The 19,296-nt window shown below is 38.6% G+C and overlaps 1 protein-coding gene across 1 annotated transcript in view; it reads left to right on the top strand.

Annotated features, from left to right (window-relative positions):
* The first annotated feature begins 4,987 nt into the window (after positions 1-4,987).
* The window catches only part of LOC137658140 (coiled-coil domain-containing protein 130 homolog), a 31,054-nt gene continuing 16,745 nt past the window's right edge, over positions 4,988-19,296 (top strand). Inside the window, exons 1-2 of the mRNA XM_068392824.1 lie at positions 4,988-5,127; positions 14,705-14,901. Coding sequence (XP_068248925.1) covers positions 5,125-5,127; positions 14,705-14,901 — 200 coding nt within the window. The 5' untranslated portion in view covers positions 4,988-5,124. The remainder of the gene's footprint in view (positions 5,128-14,704; positions 14,902-19,296) is intronic.

The raw sequence follows: 19,296 nt of genomic DNA, 5'->3' as shown, positions 1-19,296 counted from the left end.
TGCCCAGCCCCTTGAGCGAAACTGCAGGTGCGACCTCTCAGCACCAAGAGCATAGTCGCACGAAAAAACGGCAAGAGAAGAACCCCCCAAAAGAATAAAAACTCAAGCCTGGACAGGAAAAACTTCCCTCGGAAGGGAAGTTACCCGCCCAAGGAGGCAAGCCTCCTGAGAGTTCTAAAATGAACTAGAGAGCTGTCCGTCGTCACGGGAGTACTTCCAGTAGAAGGAGACACGCCCCTGACGAAAATACAAGGGGGGAGGCAGCAACAGCCGAATCCCCAGAACTCAACCAGACAGCTCACACCGTTGCCATATTACAGAAACGAACTAGATCGGTAACAGTAAAAAAATAAAACAAATAATATTAGTACACATTCATTCCCCCGGGAAGGCTCCGAAGAGGAATCCCGAGGGAAAGGAACAAGAATTACACAACAGGCACGTGCCCTCACAACCACTTACACTCACGGAAGGAGAGCTGTAACCAAAACAGAATTATAACAATTATAATTATGTAACTATGTAATTATGTAATTTAAAAAAGAATGAACACTAAAGAAAGAACGAAAACCCCGAAAGGAATCGTTCTACAAAAAACAACTACAATTAGATTCATAACTAATTGAGACAAACGTACGGCGTAGCAACCCCCCACACGGAAAGGAAGCTACAAGGGCGTAGTAAAACGTAGTAAAAGGGTGAACGACCTCAAGAGAGAGAGAGAGAGAGACATAAGTCAAACTCGATCGCCACCCATAAAATTACGCCGTGGTGGCCTAACTGCCGAGGCCTCCACGTAGATATCGTACACTACACACACAAATCTGAAAAGGAAACTTACTTATTTCTATACTCAAATATATATACAAACATGAAAACATGTTTACATATATATAGAGTAAATGAAAAGTAAGCGATTAAGTAAAGACAAAACAAACAATGGCTGCCAAGAGAGGACCAAGACAGAGACGTCGGTCACAGTCCGAGCCAAAAGTGAAAGTGAGTATTCACCTGTGTGTGAGGGGGAGGAGGGGTAGCTAGCTACCACTCCCCTACCCCCCCGCTAACTAGCGCGGGGGTAATACACCCTCGTTAAATTCTAATGGCTCGCCATTTCAGCTACGCTAAAAGGTAACCCTTTGTAAATAGCGTGGTTTGTATTTCGGTTACGGAGCAAATTAAAATTAAAGAAATGAATGACTTACTTTTTATGACTCGGATCGGTGTTTCTTTTAGGTTTTAGATACCTTAGTTTGGGTATTGCAGTAATATACGTGAATGTCTTTCCTGTACGATAGGAAGGAACGGCACTTGGGGCACTGTAAACGTTGAGGTATTACATTGTGTGATTTAAGGAAATTATCAACATTGGATGCCGTATCAAAATAATCAGCATGAAATTTAGCAAATGCTTTTAGGTATGGAATATTGCAGCCATTACAAGTACCTATAACTTCCTCCATTGCAAAATACGAAAAAAAGCTCACTTGAAATAACAAACACCTGACTAGGACAAAGGTTTCAACGGAAAAGGATTTGTTGGGAGGGGTATGAAGAGACCACTTGAAGAGATAAGGGAAGGGGTTTGGGAAATATTAACCGCCACCCCCTGTGCAAACTTTCCATACATATGAGTTTGTGATTGGTTTACGAAAAAACAATGGAGTTTTGAGAGTAAACATGAATGAACTAGAATGGGAAACTTGTCCAGAGCAAGTATTTATGTGAAATCGGAGTGTGACAAGGTAATAACAAAATGTATAAAAATAATATAGAAAGATTCAATGGGAATATAAAATGAGGTGATTTTATAAGGTATCGGATAATAAAACATGTAATACTGGGGTCAAACGTAATATGTCTACGAGGGTATTACATAAAAGGGATGGTATAGTTGTACTGGATCAACACATATACTTGAATAAAGCAGGTGAAGTCGAATTGTTCAATTTCACGGCTAGGGAAGAAGAAATCCTATTGGTGGAGGAGGAGTCTATGCGCAAGGAGTTGGGGTTTTAGCGCAGAAGGTCGAAACCTGCTATGTACAAATGAACGAACGAGAGTGACTACAACCGACAAGTAGAATGACAAAAAATAAATGAAAAACACTGCTAATGTTAGCATGTTACGCTAACATTGACACAGCTCAATATTACCGCATTTTTTCATGAGACATAGCCTTTGCAACAGCACCTCCAAAGTTTATCCTCTTATACTGTTTTATCTTTTCCTCCGTTTATTATCCATGCAAGAAGGTAATGTATAGAGAAGAAAAGGCTTGTTTTACCATTATATACCATTTCCCCAGTATGTTTTCCCCACCCAAAACCCGGAGTTCCCACAGGGGATCCCCCATTATTGTAGGATATATATATTTTTTTTCTGAAACTATTAATTTGCGACGGGAACGAGTGTCATTTACGGAGAGCAGAATTTTTTCTATAGAAAAAATGTTTTCATTCCTAGGTTACATTGCCCTGTAATACAGTACAATAATACCAAAACCTCTTTGGGCTGAAATTCCCCCGGGCGGAATAACAGCCCGGGTTGTTCTTCCCGGGGGGAAAATTGATTCTAGGCTAATTTTCCCGGGAGGGGGGGGGGTATTTCAGTCAGGGGGGAAAAATTTCCTGCTACACCGGTACTAGTGTTAATATATGCCAAGTAATGATTGGCACTGACCATGCTAGGAGCTAACCTACGTAAGGATACTTCAATGTGTTATAATTCATGGTAACAACAGAAATTTAAGGGATACTTGGAGATTATAAATTCTTTATGCTACACTTCTTTAAATAGTATACATTAATTCTGGTCTATTACTTTACATTAGTTCTTCTATTACTTTGGGAGCTTTATTTACAGGCTAAGAAACAACGGAACGCATTGCTACTCTGCACTGCAGACCAAAGCTAGGCCTACACCGAGCACACTGTAATGAATTATAAACTTTACATACCTTGTTATTACAGTATCACATATAGGACAATGGCAGTAGATGCTTTAATAGCTGCACACAACATTTTATTACACTATTAAATATTAGTTTAAATTGAAAACAAGATAATAAGAACCGAAGTTACCGAACACAATCTAATCTAACACCGTCGCAACTCGCACGATATCATTCAAATGAAAAACCTTAGTGATAATTTTAAAGCCTAGAAAAATTTTTAAGTTTGAAAAGATTAATTTAGATAAAAATTTTAAAAATAAATGCATAATCCTAATTCACCGATGTATTTATAATTAAATAAAGTACCAAAGATTACCCCAAAACAATATGGATTTTCTTTTGATTAATCGTTGCTAGTTTGGGGTCTTTAAGAAGTTTCTTATACGACGCATCAATGAAACACATAAGGTCGTATTCATTAGCATTTAAGCTTCTGAAAGATGGAAGCTTGGAAGAGTTGCACTGGAATCCCCTAAATCCATTGGCTCTCTTAAATATCAATTTTTACAACAAAATATGTAGAGCAATATAGCGAAAGGTATTCTCAATAAATCTATTAAGTCTTTTTTTCTTGATTTTATAATTTTCTGCAAGTTTGGATAGAGCTTTTTGTTTATTTCTGTCTATAAAGGGGAATAAAAAAAAGAGGAAAGCTAGTTCATAGACACCAAGGTGAAAGAAATATTGGACAGAAAAATAAATACAATAAAGTCTAGTGTGGTACTGTTTAAGCCATCTGTTAAGTGTTTGAAGTAGCTGCTGTTAATGTAAAACTGTTATCCACGACTCGGCAGCTAAAATATGAATTTAGAAGTGACCATTATCTAGAATTTCCTCTTTCATCTCCACTCCTACTCGCCCCACACACATTTCGAGAAAAATCTTAAATCTTAAGGTGCAGGATGAGAATCGAAAAGGAATGCCACCAAAAATGAAAACATGAATGGCTAAAGGCTCCTAGAAAGACTTCTGCATAAGCCAAAGTTGCCCAAGATGGTGCAGAGAACTAATTACACATCTGCCTTTACGTTCTTGGTAGTCTTTGTAAGAAAATTTTAGTTGAGTAAGAGATCTTTATGTATCTTATGGCCACTAATATTTCTGGTAGCATAATCATCAATCAATGAAGTTGACCAAAACATCGAGTTATATATATATATATATATATATATATATATATATATATATATATATATATATATATATATATATATATATATATATATATATATATATATATATATATATAACGAATCTTCAGTAAGGGCAGTTTCATGACACTAAATAGAAATTCTTATAATGCGGTACTTATTAAAATAAAAAGAAACATAGGAAAGCTGAGGAGATTTGAATGAACAATAAGAATATAGTCCTGGTATTTCTAGCGCTTCAACCCGTATAATTATAACTATAACTATGATTAAAACAATATATATATATATATATATATATATATATATATATATATATATATATATATATATATATATATATATATATATATATATATATATATACAGTATATAGTCTTACCCACATACACACACACTATACATGTGTGTGTGTGTGTGTGTGTGTGTGTGTGTGTGTGTGTTTGTTTGTTTGTTTGCTAAAAAGGTCTGTAAAAGAAACGAATGAAATCAAACTATTCACTATATTTCAGCCAATACACATTAGCCCTCTTCTCGGTGTAAGATATTTTGGCTAATCTCTCCAAGCAAAGACCACATTATTAGATTAACTGGAAATTACCATTTCTATTCATATATAAACAGTCTATGTCAATTTTCATCATATTTTACACAGAAGATATGGCTAACGTGTTGTAAATCTAGTTCCTCAAGGGGACTGCAGTAAGATTTTTTATATGATAATTTAGTGTTGACAGATTTCTATAGAAATATCTCAGATTGCAGAATAAAATCCACTTTGAGTGAATAATAATATATATAAGAAATTCCAACTGATACGCATTACAGTACAGTACAACGAATATTCGCCCATGATCTAAATCAACTCTCAAAGAGCCGTTACAGAGAGAACAACTCTACAAAACTACTATTTCACGATTGTACTCTTACAGTTGTCAAAATATTATCGACACTCCAGTCTTTCTCTTAGAATTGACGAATTCTTTATAATAGTTGGTGAAGGATTAACCTATCAAAATGGTAAGAATTGCTATTATAACATGGTAATAAAGTAGGTTGGATCACTTTCCAATCAGACGTTGTCTAACCTACCTTAATGTATGTCATGGTAATTCCTTCATAGGCCATAGTCTGAGGATAGTACCAATCTGTAAAAGTTTATTCATGTTTGCCCACAGTAGTTTAGCTTTGAAAATATCTTTATGCACTCCTTAGCTAGTGAGGGTATCAGTGGGCAAACACTTGTCGGTGCTAGTGTAGCTTGTATCCTACACATACTTCTTGTTCCTACCAAATGTTGCTTGTATCCTACTTAAGTTTAGGAAAATTTACTTGGGAATCGATAAATTATGGTATAAGTAACCTTTTCTTCTTTTATACATTATTCTCTGGCCCACATAATAAATGCATGGAAAATTACATATTTTTCCGGAGTGTATGATAGCGGCCACCTTTATGTATGATGACGGCAAGCTAAGAATACGGCAGTGTAAAGGGGGTCCCAGATGGGCGTTAGCCTTCCCCCCCCCCCTCGTTAGGAAAATAGGTAGGGACACGGCTTGTAGGTTAGGTTACGTGGGGAAGTTCAAGTTAGGTGGTGTTCTTGTGTAGATGTTTTGCAGAAAAATGTTTAATGAACGACTAGAAAATGTGAAGAGAATTCCCATTTTTTATGCACACTGGAGGAACTGGCCGCTGATAAACAAAGGCTCCATTTTTCATATGTTTGTTGACATTATATGATTCACACATATTCACTCCTCTTTGTTTGTGTGACCTGATTAAGGGATGTCCGATGGGCTTGCACCACGGCTAGGCATTTGATCTGGGAAGGGGGTCCGTGGGTTTCCTCCTGGATAGGTCTGTGACCTGGGAACTACTACAATCCATTTCTTTTATCGAGGGAGATTTGCACCGACTCGCAGCGGTGCCCTTTTAGCTCGGAAAATTTTCCTGATCGCTGATTGGTTAGAATTATCTCGTCCAACCAATCAGCGATCAGGAAACTTTTCCGAGCTAAAAGGGCACCGCTGCGAGTCGGTGCAAATCTGCATCGCTAAAAGAAATTGACTATAGGTTTTGTGCCCTTTTGAATGTATCCCAAAATTCATATAACACTACAATATACTTTTTTACCTTTTCCATCTAAAGAATTACTCTTTAAATAAAGAAATTTATACACTATTATGTTTTCCGCCTTTCCCACTTAAATACTTAGTAGGATACAAGCTACATTCTGAATATCCTGGTAGGATACACACTACACTAGCACCCACTTGTCTCACTCATTACAGATTCTGTCCATGAACAGTGTGGTCTTATTACATTATAATGCAATTTTAGTTAAGATGTTGGAACTAACATAATCGAATATATTTCAGTTTCATTTTATATTTTGAAAATTTTTCCAAAACAATTTCAACCAGCATATTTCAATAAACCATTACTAGTCCATTTTTTTATCTCTCATAACCATGAATTGCTGATTAATAATAAAATAATTAAATTCTTGTTTTCTCCTATTGCTCTAAATTTACCGAGAATTCAGTCGCTGAGTATGCCTACCAGTGATACCCAGACCTCTTATGTACTGTAGTCAAATTTAGATCCAAGATTTAAACACAAGATATTATTTTAACTTTAAATATTTTTTTTATGTATGTATCCTGTAATTTTGGAAAAAAAAAAATACATCAGTGATAATTCACATGGCATGAATTATTTTATAAATCTTCTGTAAATAAAAAAAAATATAATCCTGATTATAACATTAGTATTGTAATTATGGCACAGTAAAATGGAACAGTAACCTTTGGATTCCAAATGAAAACAGTCATCAAAAATTGGTCATCTGTTCTGTATTAACTGTATTATTATAGTCAAAAGATAGCAACGGCATTGCATGAGGCCTTGGTCCCACAAGTGTACCTATGAATACTGTAGGAGTAGTGAAAGTGAGTGCCAGATATTTTTAATATGAAAAACTGTTGATTATCTAAAACTACTGGACAGATACCATAAAATCTTCGGTTTAGTCTCAGAATGATATTGATAAAGAAAATGTAAGAATGTTCATATACTGTATATAGTAAATTTAGATTTAGATAGAAGAATTTGATAAAAATTGGCTCAAAGCAGTGGTTCCACTGCAGGAGCAACTTGCGAGGCTTTTCAGTGGTGAATCTCTAATCTATGTGCCATGAAATAATTTTACAAATACTCACTAATCAAGTCTACACTTATGGAATGGTAGTCTTTATCCTGTCGGGGGTTACATAGCCCATCCATTGGTAAGCAGGCCAAACACAACCGAGGTCTACAGAGTAATGAGGCTAGCTTAAGATTACTTCATTTTCTCTCACCCTATAATATGCCTTACTATTGGTTTGGTTAACAATCAATACATTTACAGATATCATAAGTATAGTAAGAAATATTGAAGTTTTATATAATGCCAACACCCCTGACTCCCTTCCCACATTTATTTGTAGACTTTTAAGAATTAGAAGGTTTGTTGAAGGGAGAGGAAGCCACAATGTAGGCTAAAGATGGCCTGCTCTGTCTCTGTGTTTTAAACTATCTTCTTTCTTCTCATTTTTTGTATTGTAAATACATATTCCCTTTTCCTTCTCCCAATCCTCTACTAAACTAAATTGCAACATGCCTCCCCTCTTCTACTTTCAGTCTTTTTAAATATGTCAGGGTAAATACTACACCATCATTAACTACTGTATAATGATGTCTGAAAGATTAAGATGAACATTTCACAACTTAATACAACTACACAAGGGATTAATGAAAAATTATTTAAATGAATTAATCTGGTAGAAGTAACTTATTATATGTATCATGTTTTGGACATCATAATATAAAGTATGCCTTATTTTTCAATATTAAACTTACCCGATAATCATGTAGCTGTCAACTCTGTTGCCCGACAGAATTCTACGGAAGGGATACGCCAGCGATCGCTATACAAGAGGGGGGTGTACTCACAAGCGCCACCTGTGGCCAGGTACTGCAGTACTTCTTGTTGACACCACTTCAATTTTTCCTCTGTCGTGCTTCCGGCAAGACGTTCATGGATACGCTTATAATTTTGGAGTCTTGTTCACGGTTTTTGGTGAAGTATTGCTCTAAGATTTCAGCTTTCGCTATTCAGGAAGTTCTATTATTAGCTTAGCTAGCTTTTGGAATTAATTTGATTAATTATGGTGACGAAGAGAGTATGAACTCTCTTTCACCTTTAAATGGCCGACCCTTCCCTTAGACGGAAGTGTTGGTGTCTAAGAGAGTATAGACTCTCTTTCTTAATTTTGCTTAACAAAAGTTATAGATTTATTTTATATCTCTCCGCCTTTTATAGGCCTCTTCGATTAACTTCCTTTTATTATAAAATTATTAAAATTAATTTTTATATTTGTTTATATTCGACCTTTCCTAATAGTAGGCGGTCTTTTCTTGTACCGAAGTTAATTAACATTGAGCCCGTCATTTCGGTTTTACCTGTTAACATATTATGCTATTTTAATGTTTTTGAAAGAATTTCTTTGATAGTCTCGTACTGTTTCAAAGTTGAACTAACGTTTTGTTTTGTCTCTGCAGTTGTTGACGTTCAGAACGTTCAACTTGCGCTCTATCGTTACGATAGAGAGAGAATTTTCACGGTGTCACGTTGCAGTAAGAGTAAACCGTTTATAACGTTTTGTTCATTCTTTCTTAGCTTAATGGTTTTAATTCTAATAAAGGAACTTTTTATTTGGGAAATCTTTCAGTTTTTTTCCTTTAACAATAATATGTTTTAACGAGTATATATGATTGGGCTCTTCTCTCAGGTTCTAAGTCTAGAGAGAGAGAGAGAGAGAGAGAGATAGAGACGGAGGGAGAGAGAGCTGGATAAACGTTTCGTTCAAGCGAGTAACGTTGTTATCGTTTTTGCTCTTCTCCCTAGTCTCTTTAGGGGAAGAAGGTAAACGTTTCTAGAGTTTATTCTTGTTCTCAAGCTTTATGCGGTGAGAGATTTTAAACGTAGTTTATTTGATCTAGTGTTTAGTCTCTTTCCAGCCACTGAATTATTTATCTTTCATTAGATTTTTCTGTTACATTGTAATTCTGTTTTCGCAATTACTAACTTTTAAAGAAGGATAGAATTGCGTGTTTCAGGTACAAACCACTTAAAGTTTCGAGTTCAGTGAAATAAGTGCAAACAGAAATTCAAAAGTGATAAGTGATTAGCGCAAAGTGTGTCAGTGTTGTGCGTGAGGGTACTTCTTGCGTGCCAGTCGTCCTCCCAGTCCGGGACCTCTTGCAAGCTCCCAAGCCCAGGGGAGAAGCAATGTCGAAGGGCAAAAGGGTTCGGCAGGCCTTGATCGGCGCACAGAAGTATCCTCGGTGGTTGCGGGCGTGTCTTACAGAGACCGTCACTCCCACCCGCAGACGATTGAGCCCTTATTTTACTCGTCTGCAGAAGAAATTTCGGGGAGATAACGCTGGACTCAGGTCTCAAGACCTCTTAAACGTAAAGTCCAGACCTCTAGAGTTCAACAACCCGGATGCAGTCATTGGGTTAGCTCTGACTCTCCGCAGTCATCAGGTGACTGCACACCTAAGAGAGGTAAGGTGATGCCGCAACAGACCTCATCTTCTGTTAAGGCTTTGCCTCAGCAGACCTTAGCGTCTGCCGACCCCAAGATGACTTTGCTGCAGTCCATGCAGTCACAGCTTGCGGTCTTAATGCGTGAGTGTCAGGCTGAGAAGGTTACACCTCCTCCTGCGATCGCTCCGCCTCACCGCAGTCCAGTCTGCCAGGCGTACGATGTTGAGGTTCCTCAGGATACCTTACCGCGTACTGAGTTGCCAGTTACCAGCGGTGTGCAGCAACCTCCGCCTTCCTTAAGGCAACCTCAGCAATGGGAGCAGGAATCTTATGCCTTACTTCCTCCGCTTCCGCTTGCGGTTCCACCAGCGAGGCAACAATCTCTTGAGGTACGACAACCTCTTCCATCAATGAGGCAGCCACCTCAGCACTCGCTGCAGCTTAGGCTAGCACCTCAGGAACCTCAACTCGCGAGACAAGAACTGCGTTCTGCGCAGCCGCTACCTCAACTCTCGCAGCTCACACCTCAGGAACCTTAACTCGTTCCTCAGGAACCTGCTACTGGCATCCGCAACCCTTACAGCAAGCGCAACTCTTGAGGCAGCAACCTCATGCTATGAGTCAGCCACCTCAACGCATGCATCTGCCACTTTCTCCTCAACTTGAGCCTCTTCCCATTCAACTTGGAAATAACACCTCATTACTTTCATAACTTGCATTTGTAATCATATACATGTATGCCTACACAAACATTATGATAATGGAGGTTATTTGTATTACTTATATAAAAATATATATGTATTCCTTGCAATATATTTTTAACAATATCGCATAATATGGCAAAAATATCTTCAAAACAAAAATGAATCATGAGTTATGAATGTAAGGTAAATATTATGTTGATATTAAAACCTCATGCAAGCATGCATGAGGTAATGCAGTGTTGCCAACAGGGCGAGTTTCCCTTTCCTGAGGTGAAGTAGATTATAGTACATTTAGTGTAGCTTAATTCTACGATTATCATGCCGGCTATCAAATTCATCAACAAAACAGTCTAAATCAATTCCCTCGGCACGTGCACTTTCAATGGACGGTAATGCGATATTACTCACTCTAGCACTGGTCATGGAATTTCTGAGAAATGTTACACGCCATGCAACATGCTCTACATACAGCATGCTCTGCATACAGCATGCTCTGCATACAACATGCTCTGCATACAGCATGCTCTGCTTTCAGCATGCTCTGCATACAACATGCTCTGCATACAGCATGCTCTGCATTCAACATGCTCTACATACAGCATGCTCTGCATACAGCATGCTCTGCATACAACATGCTCTGCATACCTTACCGCATGCTTCTCAGTCACACATCTTTGGTTGTTGCCAACTCACTAGACTGTCAAGCAGTTTCATAACGTTGCCTTCTAGTCTGCTGCTTTTGCACCATTGAAACCCTCACTGAGAGAACTTAGCTTTTCTCGGATATGGTCCCTGTAGATGAGAAAGTGCTTTTCTCCCTCCTTCTGATATTCCCTTGAGGACTCTGTCATTTGGAGAGGAGCCTTTAGCTGCGTAGCCTCCTATGGACTTTTATTTAAGCATAACATGCTTCCAGGGAAGGTAATGGTTCCACTTCAGTCACTAACCCCGTCTGTTACCACACCTGCTCCCATAGACCTTGAGCTGTGTTGCAAGACATGCAGTCCAAGCTTAGTCCTTGTTAAAGGATTTTTTGTTTACGGAGTCAGTGTGTCACTGGGAAGACGTTCAACAACCAGCAGAAGTGACTTGTTGTGACGCAGTGCGGCAACCTCAGCAACCCGATAAGGAGTTGTCTGTACGACCCAGACAGTCTAGACAGCTTCGGGTTGTCACTGTACTTCCTCGCTTCCCCATGGTTGACAGTTCACAGACTGTGCAGCAGTACCATGATCTTGTGTCCGGCTCCGTCAGACGACTGGCTTTTAAGAGCTCCCACAAGTCGTCGCTGTCTGGAGATTCTCAGATGGACTATGGATCTGACCAAGGAACTGGGCCTCCTGGTCAATTTTGAGGAGTCTCAGCTCATCCCATCCCAGACCATTGTCTCCCTGGGTATGGATCTTCAGAGTCGAGCTTTTCGGGCTTTTCCGTCGGCCCCAAGGATCTTCCAAGCCCTAGAATGCATCCAGAGCATGCTGAGAAGGAACCGATGCTCAGTCAGGTAGTGGATGAGTCTAACAGGGACACTTTCATCGCTGGCCCTGTTCATCGTGTTAGGGAGACTCCACCTCCCCCCCTTCAGTATCATCTAGCTGCTCACTGGATAAAGGACATGACGCTAGAGACGGTCTCAGTTCCTGTTTCCGAAGAGAGGAGGTCTTCTCTCGCGTGGTGTAAGAACAGCTTTCTTCTCAAGGAAGTCTACCTTTGGCTGTTCAGAAACCCGACCGCCGTCTCCTCTCGGACACATCAGACACGGGCTGGGGTGCGACTTTGGACGGACAGGAATGCTCGGGAACATGGAATCAGGAGCAAAGGACACTTCACATCAATTGCAAGGAGTTGTTGGCGGTTCTTCTGGCCTTGATAAACTTCAAGTCCCTCCAGCTTAACAAAGTGGTGGAGGTGGACTCTGACAACACCACAGCCCTGGCTTACATCTTCAAGCAGGGAGGGACTCTTTCGTGAAGTTGTTCTAGATCGCAAGGGACCTCCTCATCTGGTCTAAAGATCGAAAGCTCACGCTGGTAACGAGGTTCATTCAGGGCGGTATGAATGTCATGGCAGATCACCTCAGCCGGAAGGGTCAGGTCATCCCCACAGAGTGGACCCTTCACAAGAATGTTTGCAGCAGACTTTGGGCCCTGTGGGGTCAGCCAACCATAGATCTGTTCGCTACCTCGATAACCTAGAGACTCCTGTTGTATTGTTCTCCGATTCCAGACCCAGCAGCAGTTCACGTGGATGCTTTTCTGCTGGATTGGTTCCATCTCGACCTGTATGCATTCCCGCCGTTCAAGATTGTCAACAGGGTACTTCAGAAGTTCTCCTCTCGCAAAGGGACACGGCTGACGTTGGTTGGCTCCGCTCTGGCCTGCGAGAGAATGGTTCTTAGAGGTACTGCAATGGCTGGTCGACATTCCCAGGACTCTTCCTCTAGGAGTGAACCTTCTACGTCTACCTCACGTAAAGAAGGTACACCCAAACCTCCACGCTCTTCGTCTGACTGCCTTCAGACTTTCGAAAGACTCTCAAGAGCTAGGGGCTTTTCGAAGGAGGCAGCCAGAGCGATTGCCAAAGCAAGGAGAACATCCACTCTCAGAATCTATCAGTCTCAAGGGGAAGTCTTCCGTAGCTGGTACAAGACCAATGCAGTTTCCTCAACCAGTACCACTGTAACCCAGATTGCTGACTTCCTGTTATATCTAAGGAAAGTAAGATCCCTTTCAGCTCCTACGATCAAGGGTTACAGAAGTATGTTGGCAGCGGTTTTCCGCCACAGAGGCTTGGATCTTTCCACCAACAAAGATCTACAGGACCTCCCTAGGTCTTTTGAGACCTCAAAGGAACGTCGGTTGTCCACTCCAGGCTGGAATCTAGACGTGGTCCTAAGGTTCCTTATGTCATCAAGATTTGAACCTCTCCAATCAGCCTCTTTTTAGGACCTCACATTAAAAACTCTTTTCCTCGTGTGCTTGACAACAGCTAAAAGAGTAAGTGAGATCCACGCCTTCAGCAGGATCATTGTTTTCACATCTGAAACGGCTACATGTTCCTTGCAGCTCGGTTTTTACTAAACGAGCTTCCTTCACGTCCTTGGCTTAAGTCGTTCGAGATCCCAAGCCTGTCCAACTTGGTGGGGAATGAACTGGAGAGAGTACTTTGCCCAGTTAGAGCTCTTAGGTACTATCTAAAAAGGTCTTAACCTTTACGAGGACAATCAGAAGCCTTATGGTGTGCTATCAAGAAACCTTCTTTTCCAAGTTCTAAGAACTCAGTTTCTTACTATTCAGGCTTCTGATTAGGGAAGCACATTCTCATCTGAAGGAAGAAGACCTTGCTTTGCTGAAGGTAAGGACACATGAAGTGGGAGCTGTGGCTACTTCAGTGGCCTTCAAACAGAGCCATTCTCTGCAGAGTGTTATGGATGCAACCTATTGGAGAAGCAAGTCAGTGTTCGCATCATTCTATCTCAAAGATGTCCAGTCTCTTTACGAGTACTGCTACACCCTGGGACCATTCGTAGCAACGAATGCAGTAATAGGCGAGGGCTCAGCCACTACATTCCCATAATCCCATAACCTTTTAACCTTTCTCTTGAATACTTTTTATGGGTTGTACGGTCGGCTAAGAAGCCTTCCACATCCTTGTTGATTTGGCGGGTGGTCAATTCTTTCTTGAAAAGCGCCGAGGTTAAAGGTTGTGATGAGGTCCTTTAGTATGGGTTGCAGCCCTTGATACTTCAGCACCTTAGAGTTGTTCAGCCTCCTAAGAGGAACGCTGCGCTCAGTAAGGAAGACGAACTTATTTAAGGCAGAGTAATGGCTCAAGTCGACTTCCTTACCAGGTACTTGTAATTTCATTGTTATTTTGAATAACTGATAATATGAAATACGGGATACTTAGCTTCTTGATATACATGTACACTGGTTTTCACCCACCTCCCTGGGTGTGAATCAGCTACATGATTTTCGGGTAAGTTTAATATTGAAAAATGTTATTTTCATTAGTAAAATAAATTTTTGAATATACTTACCCGATAATCATGATTTAATTGACCCACCCTTCCTCCCCATAGAACCAGTGGACCGAGGAAAAATTGAAGTGGTGTCAACAAGAAGTACTGCAGTACCTGGCCACAGGTGGCGCTTGTGAGTACACCCCCCTCTTGTATAGCGATCGCTGGCGTATCCCTTCCGTAGAATTCTGTCGGGCAACAGAGTTGACAGCTACATGATTATCGGGTAAGTATATTCAAAAATTTATTTTACTAATGAAAATAACATTTTTACAGGGTGAAAGGAAAGGTGTCAACAAGTATTATCCACCTGATTATGACCCAAGGAAAGGTGGACTTAATAAGTTTCAGGGCACTCATGCTCTTCGTGAGCGGGCCCGTAAACTCCACATGGGTATTCTTATTATTCGGTTTGAGATGCCCTATAACATCTGGTGTGATGGCTGTGAAAACCATATTGGAACAGGTGTAAGGTATGTAATACAGTATTATTTTAACTTTTGAATTTTGAAACAATGTTACTCAAATGTAAATCTTACTGTAAACTTAGCAATTGTATTGAATGTTTTACATAATTTATATATTCAATATGCAAGGAAAATGCAACCTCGTAGGATGCACAGGTATAAATACAGCCAGGGTGAGTCCAGTGCTAAGCTTCATGGTTATATGAAAAAATGGATAAGGCCTCTGTAAATGAGTTCAGTAAACCAAGGAAATCAAGAATATGAAAACCAATCAATTGCCTGGAAACAGCTGAATTGAATGTTCACGCAGACAGCAAATCTTCATGGCATCATTGTTGTAGTTTTGAACGAGTTCTCTTGTAAGAAAAGGTGGCTCAGTGTTATAAAGAGCTGGTCATCATGCTTTAATCATCCAAGCCACCGGCTTCCCTACCCTTGTGACACCCAGTAGACCCTATAGGTGGTGCAACTGGGTGAACACACCTATTACTCCCAAGAGCTTCTTATAATTGGAGTTGTTTTAGACCTGTACATATCCTAGAAAAAATCTTTTGACATCACTGAAAGTGGGGAGAAGGGAGGGGACTACATGACTACCGGTACCGGGTAAGTATTTTGATAAGTTTTTATTATTGAAATTACGTTTATATAAAAGAATCTTAGTTGGTAATCATCAAACTGACTCCCACACACTATTGGAAGAGGTTATGTGATGGAGAGAGGTGAAATATATATTTTTTAAAATTAAATCACACTGGAACCAACTTTATATATCCCATCTTACAAATCTTATTGATGTTCCTTGTTTACTGATTCTGGAAATGCTTAACAATTTTTTATGCTTTACCTTTCATAAAACTAAGAACCCTCATTTATTATTATATCAAAACTCCCTACCAATCAACTACAGTATGTACTGTAGTTTTCACAAACAAAATGAGTGAAAACTACTTTTTACCTTCCTTATTTGTATAGTATCCATACAAAAATACATTAAGTATCCCATATGTTACTATTGAACTAAAGCCCAAAAATCTTAAACACTAAACAAGATTTAATTACAAAATGCTTTGTGAAATTTATTTGGTACTTTACTCAGCTGTAACTACTGTACACCTTTAATCACTACGTACACCTAGGACTGGCGCTTGGACTAAAATATAAGCCCATTCTCCTATCTTGGATTCTGATTGCATCTAGCAAACTGGAATCTGACAGCCGAAGGCACTGATATAAAAGAATCATATGAACCTTAGGTCATCTAAATCTATTAAAGTAATTTTTTTCAAATAGTGTTCTGTTAGAAACCTGCCCTACTACACTAATGATCTGATCTAAATTCATCAAGGGCCCTAAAATAGGTGAAAAAGTCAAGAGAGCATCTGTGTATCTTAGACATCCCAACCAATGCAGAACATAACTGTTCTGTATGTTTCACTTCACAATTAGTAAACAACTTGAAGCCTCTTTTGCACCATCTGATACTGTTTTCTCCAAACAGGTCAAGAAAATTGAACTAATATTAAGATCTGTGTGACCCACAAACTTCTCTTTAATAAGAGTAGCTAAAAACTCTTACTACAAAACTCGCAAAAGAAAATTTCTACCTAACTATCCATGCACAAGAGGAAATAACATTGATAATTTTCATAACCCTACTTGATCTAATTACTTTAATAAAACCAGACAAAGCATTCTAGCCCTTAAGATAGGGCAATACAATAAATTATTAATTACACCTTATAGAGGTAGAATCCGATTGTTTGATTCAGAAATGGTAGTCAACAGAATTGGTTAATTGATATGCTGTCCTGACCCTTTTTGCTACTTCATATTTTTATTATATTTGACCCGATTTCAGATCTGACTTTAGTTTCTCTAACTTGTGTCCTTTAAATACCTGAAATACAGTTTGTTATTATAAGAATAAAAAAACATGCACAGTATATTAGACCATGTTCCTTTATTGTACTGGATTAGGTTGCAGAAAACCCTCTTTGAATTACCTCCCCTGAATTAGACCTGACACTGTCATTGGTATAAGTTGCTATAAGAAATTTTTTTGATTCGTAAAAATGTCATAATAATTTTAAATATTTTTGTAAATTAAGAGAAATATCTGCAGCTTTGAAACTACAGTACTTTTCAGTGGTGGAAAATACTCATATCTCACTCGAATGGCTCGTATAACTAACAATCTCCGGGAGGATATTTTAAACGTGAGGAGATTCGATGTATTTTTTTCATAATGGTCTGTTTAGAAGATTTGTGCTAAATCAAATCAAGTTAACATCCATGGTTGATCTCTTAGTACAAAAAAGGATTCTAGGAACTGGGCAATGCATCTACTGTCCTGACGTTTCTGTATCTCGGCTTCTGATTGTACAGTACTTATAAGACATGAGCCAGAATTCATTCTTAGTCCTGACACTTACGGCATTATACCTTGTCCAATTCAAGCAAATTGAATATGTACATTAGTGATAGGTATATAAAATTTTAAAATTTAATAAACTTGAATATTCACAGCAAAACCCCTCATGTTTAGAGAGCCTGTAGTTTATCAACTCATTATACCGAAGATATAGCCTCGGTATATGAAGAATGCCTGGATAGTACAGTAATTTCTTTTTATCCTATCTTTCGTAGTGATTTGGGTCTTTTTTTTTGTACCTGAAAGAGAAATCTCTGGAACTTTTAATCACCCCTATTATGTTTTATCAATAACCATTGACTCCATAACTCAACATACTGTACACTCATGTCTTAACATCTCTTTAGCCAGCCCCCTAAATACAGTATGCTGAATTTGGTTACTGTCTTTTACTAGGGGCACCGGCAAATTAGCCTGAGCTGTTAAAATAGTTCAGCTGGATACCTAACGCATCTATAAACACCTAACCTCTTTTACTTACTCTGCAGTTAAAGACTTCTATTGGCCGATCCTACATTCGGAGCTACTTGGCCACTACCAGCCTTAATGAAGCATATCTATCTTCACTAGTGAAATTAACTTAGAAATCTTTCTGATTTACTCCCTAGACTCAAAGACATCCTCAACTTATTTTATTTTACATATTGCAGATTGTAATAGAGCCAAGGTGGCCTAGAATGTTAGAATTTATGAGAGTCAAAGGTGTCCGTCAGATAATAACAGAGGTAAGGTGAGCTAGTATTTTAAAGAATCTAATGATCCATTCAAGAATAAGAGATATAGAATAATGTTTATATTTGGTGATAAAACCATTGCAAGCCTAAGCAGGTGCTGCTAAAGAGTTATTAAAAATTTGTTGTACAGTAGTTTGTATCAGGCTGAATACATAATGCAATATCTTTAATAGTAATGTTATGTTAGATTAGGACATTTTTACTCATATTTTGAACTATGACCCAACTTCCTACAAATGCTCCATGAGCTGTGTGTCTGGCACCAGAAGTGAATTGTGTCATGTTACATTGTAAATAAATACAAAGCAAGGTTGCTCAAGACAGCAGAAGTAGGGATATATGGATTTAAATCTTAACCCAGTCATTCATCTTGGAATCCAATTGTTTTCAAGACGTTGGATTGCTGAAAGGCGAGCGTTTTGCGAAATAGTAGAAGGAGCTGGACCAAACTGAGAGATAGAGGCTTGCATGGAAGCAGTCGACTCTATAATGTGCTGTGTACCATCAGAACCCTTACTAGATGGTACACTAGAGCTCTGGGCACCACGTAAGTTAGCCTAGAGTTCACAGCTGGGTAGGTTAGGCTAGAAACATTGCCACTGCCCGAAGGAGCATTGACTACCTCAGTCGGCAGGAACCAATCACTAGCCTGAACATGACCTTTCACTGCAATCTAGATCCACTAGCCTAGTCTTCTCTGGATTCTTCCTTCATTCTTACCTCTCGTAATTTGAATTTGAGATTTAGAATGTATAGATACTACCCAAATCAATTTAACCTCTCATGAAACTTAAACATATTGAACAGTAGAGATCTGTCATTAAATTCCAAAAAATATTTAAGTATATATTTAAAAATGTTACTCCCCAAGATATAGTAGAATAAAAAGAAAATAATTTTTACTTAAATAGACCTGTATATATATTTACATTGTAAGCATTGAGCAGAAAATATTAATTTACTTTTTGTATCTGTAATTATTAAAATTTGTTCTATACAGTATAGTGTTACTGTTTTGCATGAAATTCTTTAAATTCCTTTGACTTCATTCTACTATTTAGATAACTTATAGACTTTATGCTAAATTATTATGATGTAAAAAGATACTTAAAAAATTATCTCAAAATATAACTTTATGTAACTTATTTACACTATTGTAGTTGGCACATCCTAGAGGCCATTAACTATAGAGTTACCTTAAGATGTATAAAGATAGATTGAAATCATTGCAAA

Source organism: Palaemon carinicauda, chromosome 19, assembly GCF_036898095.1.
Source record: "Palaemon carinicauda isolate YSFRI2023 chromosome 19, ASM3689809v2, whole genome shotgun sequence".
NCBI lineage: Eukaryota > Metazoa > Arthropoda > Malacostraca > Decapoda > Palaemonidae > Palaemon > Palaemon carinicauda.
Note: the sequence above shows the minus strand (reverse complement) of the source record. Positions and strands in the feature narration are given on the sequence as shown.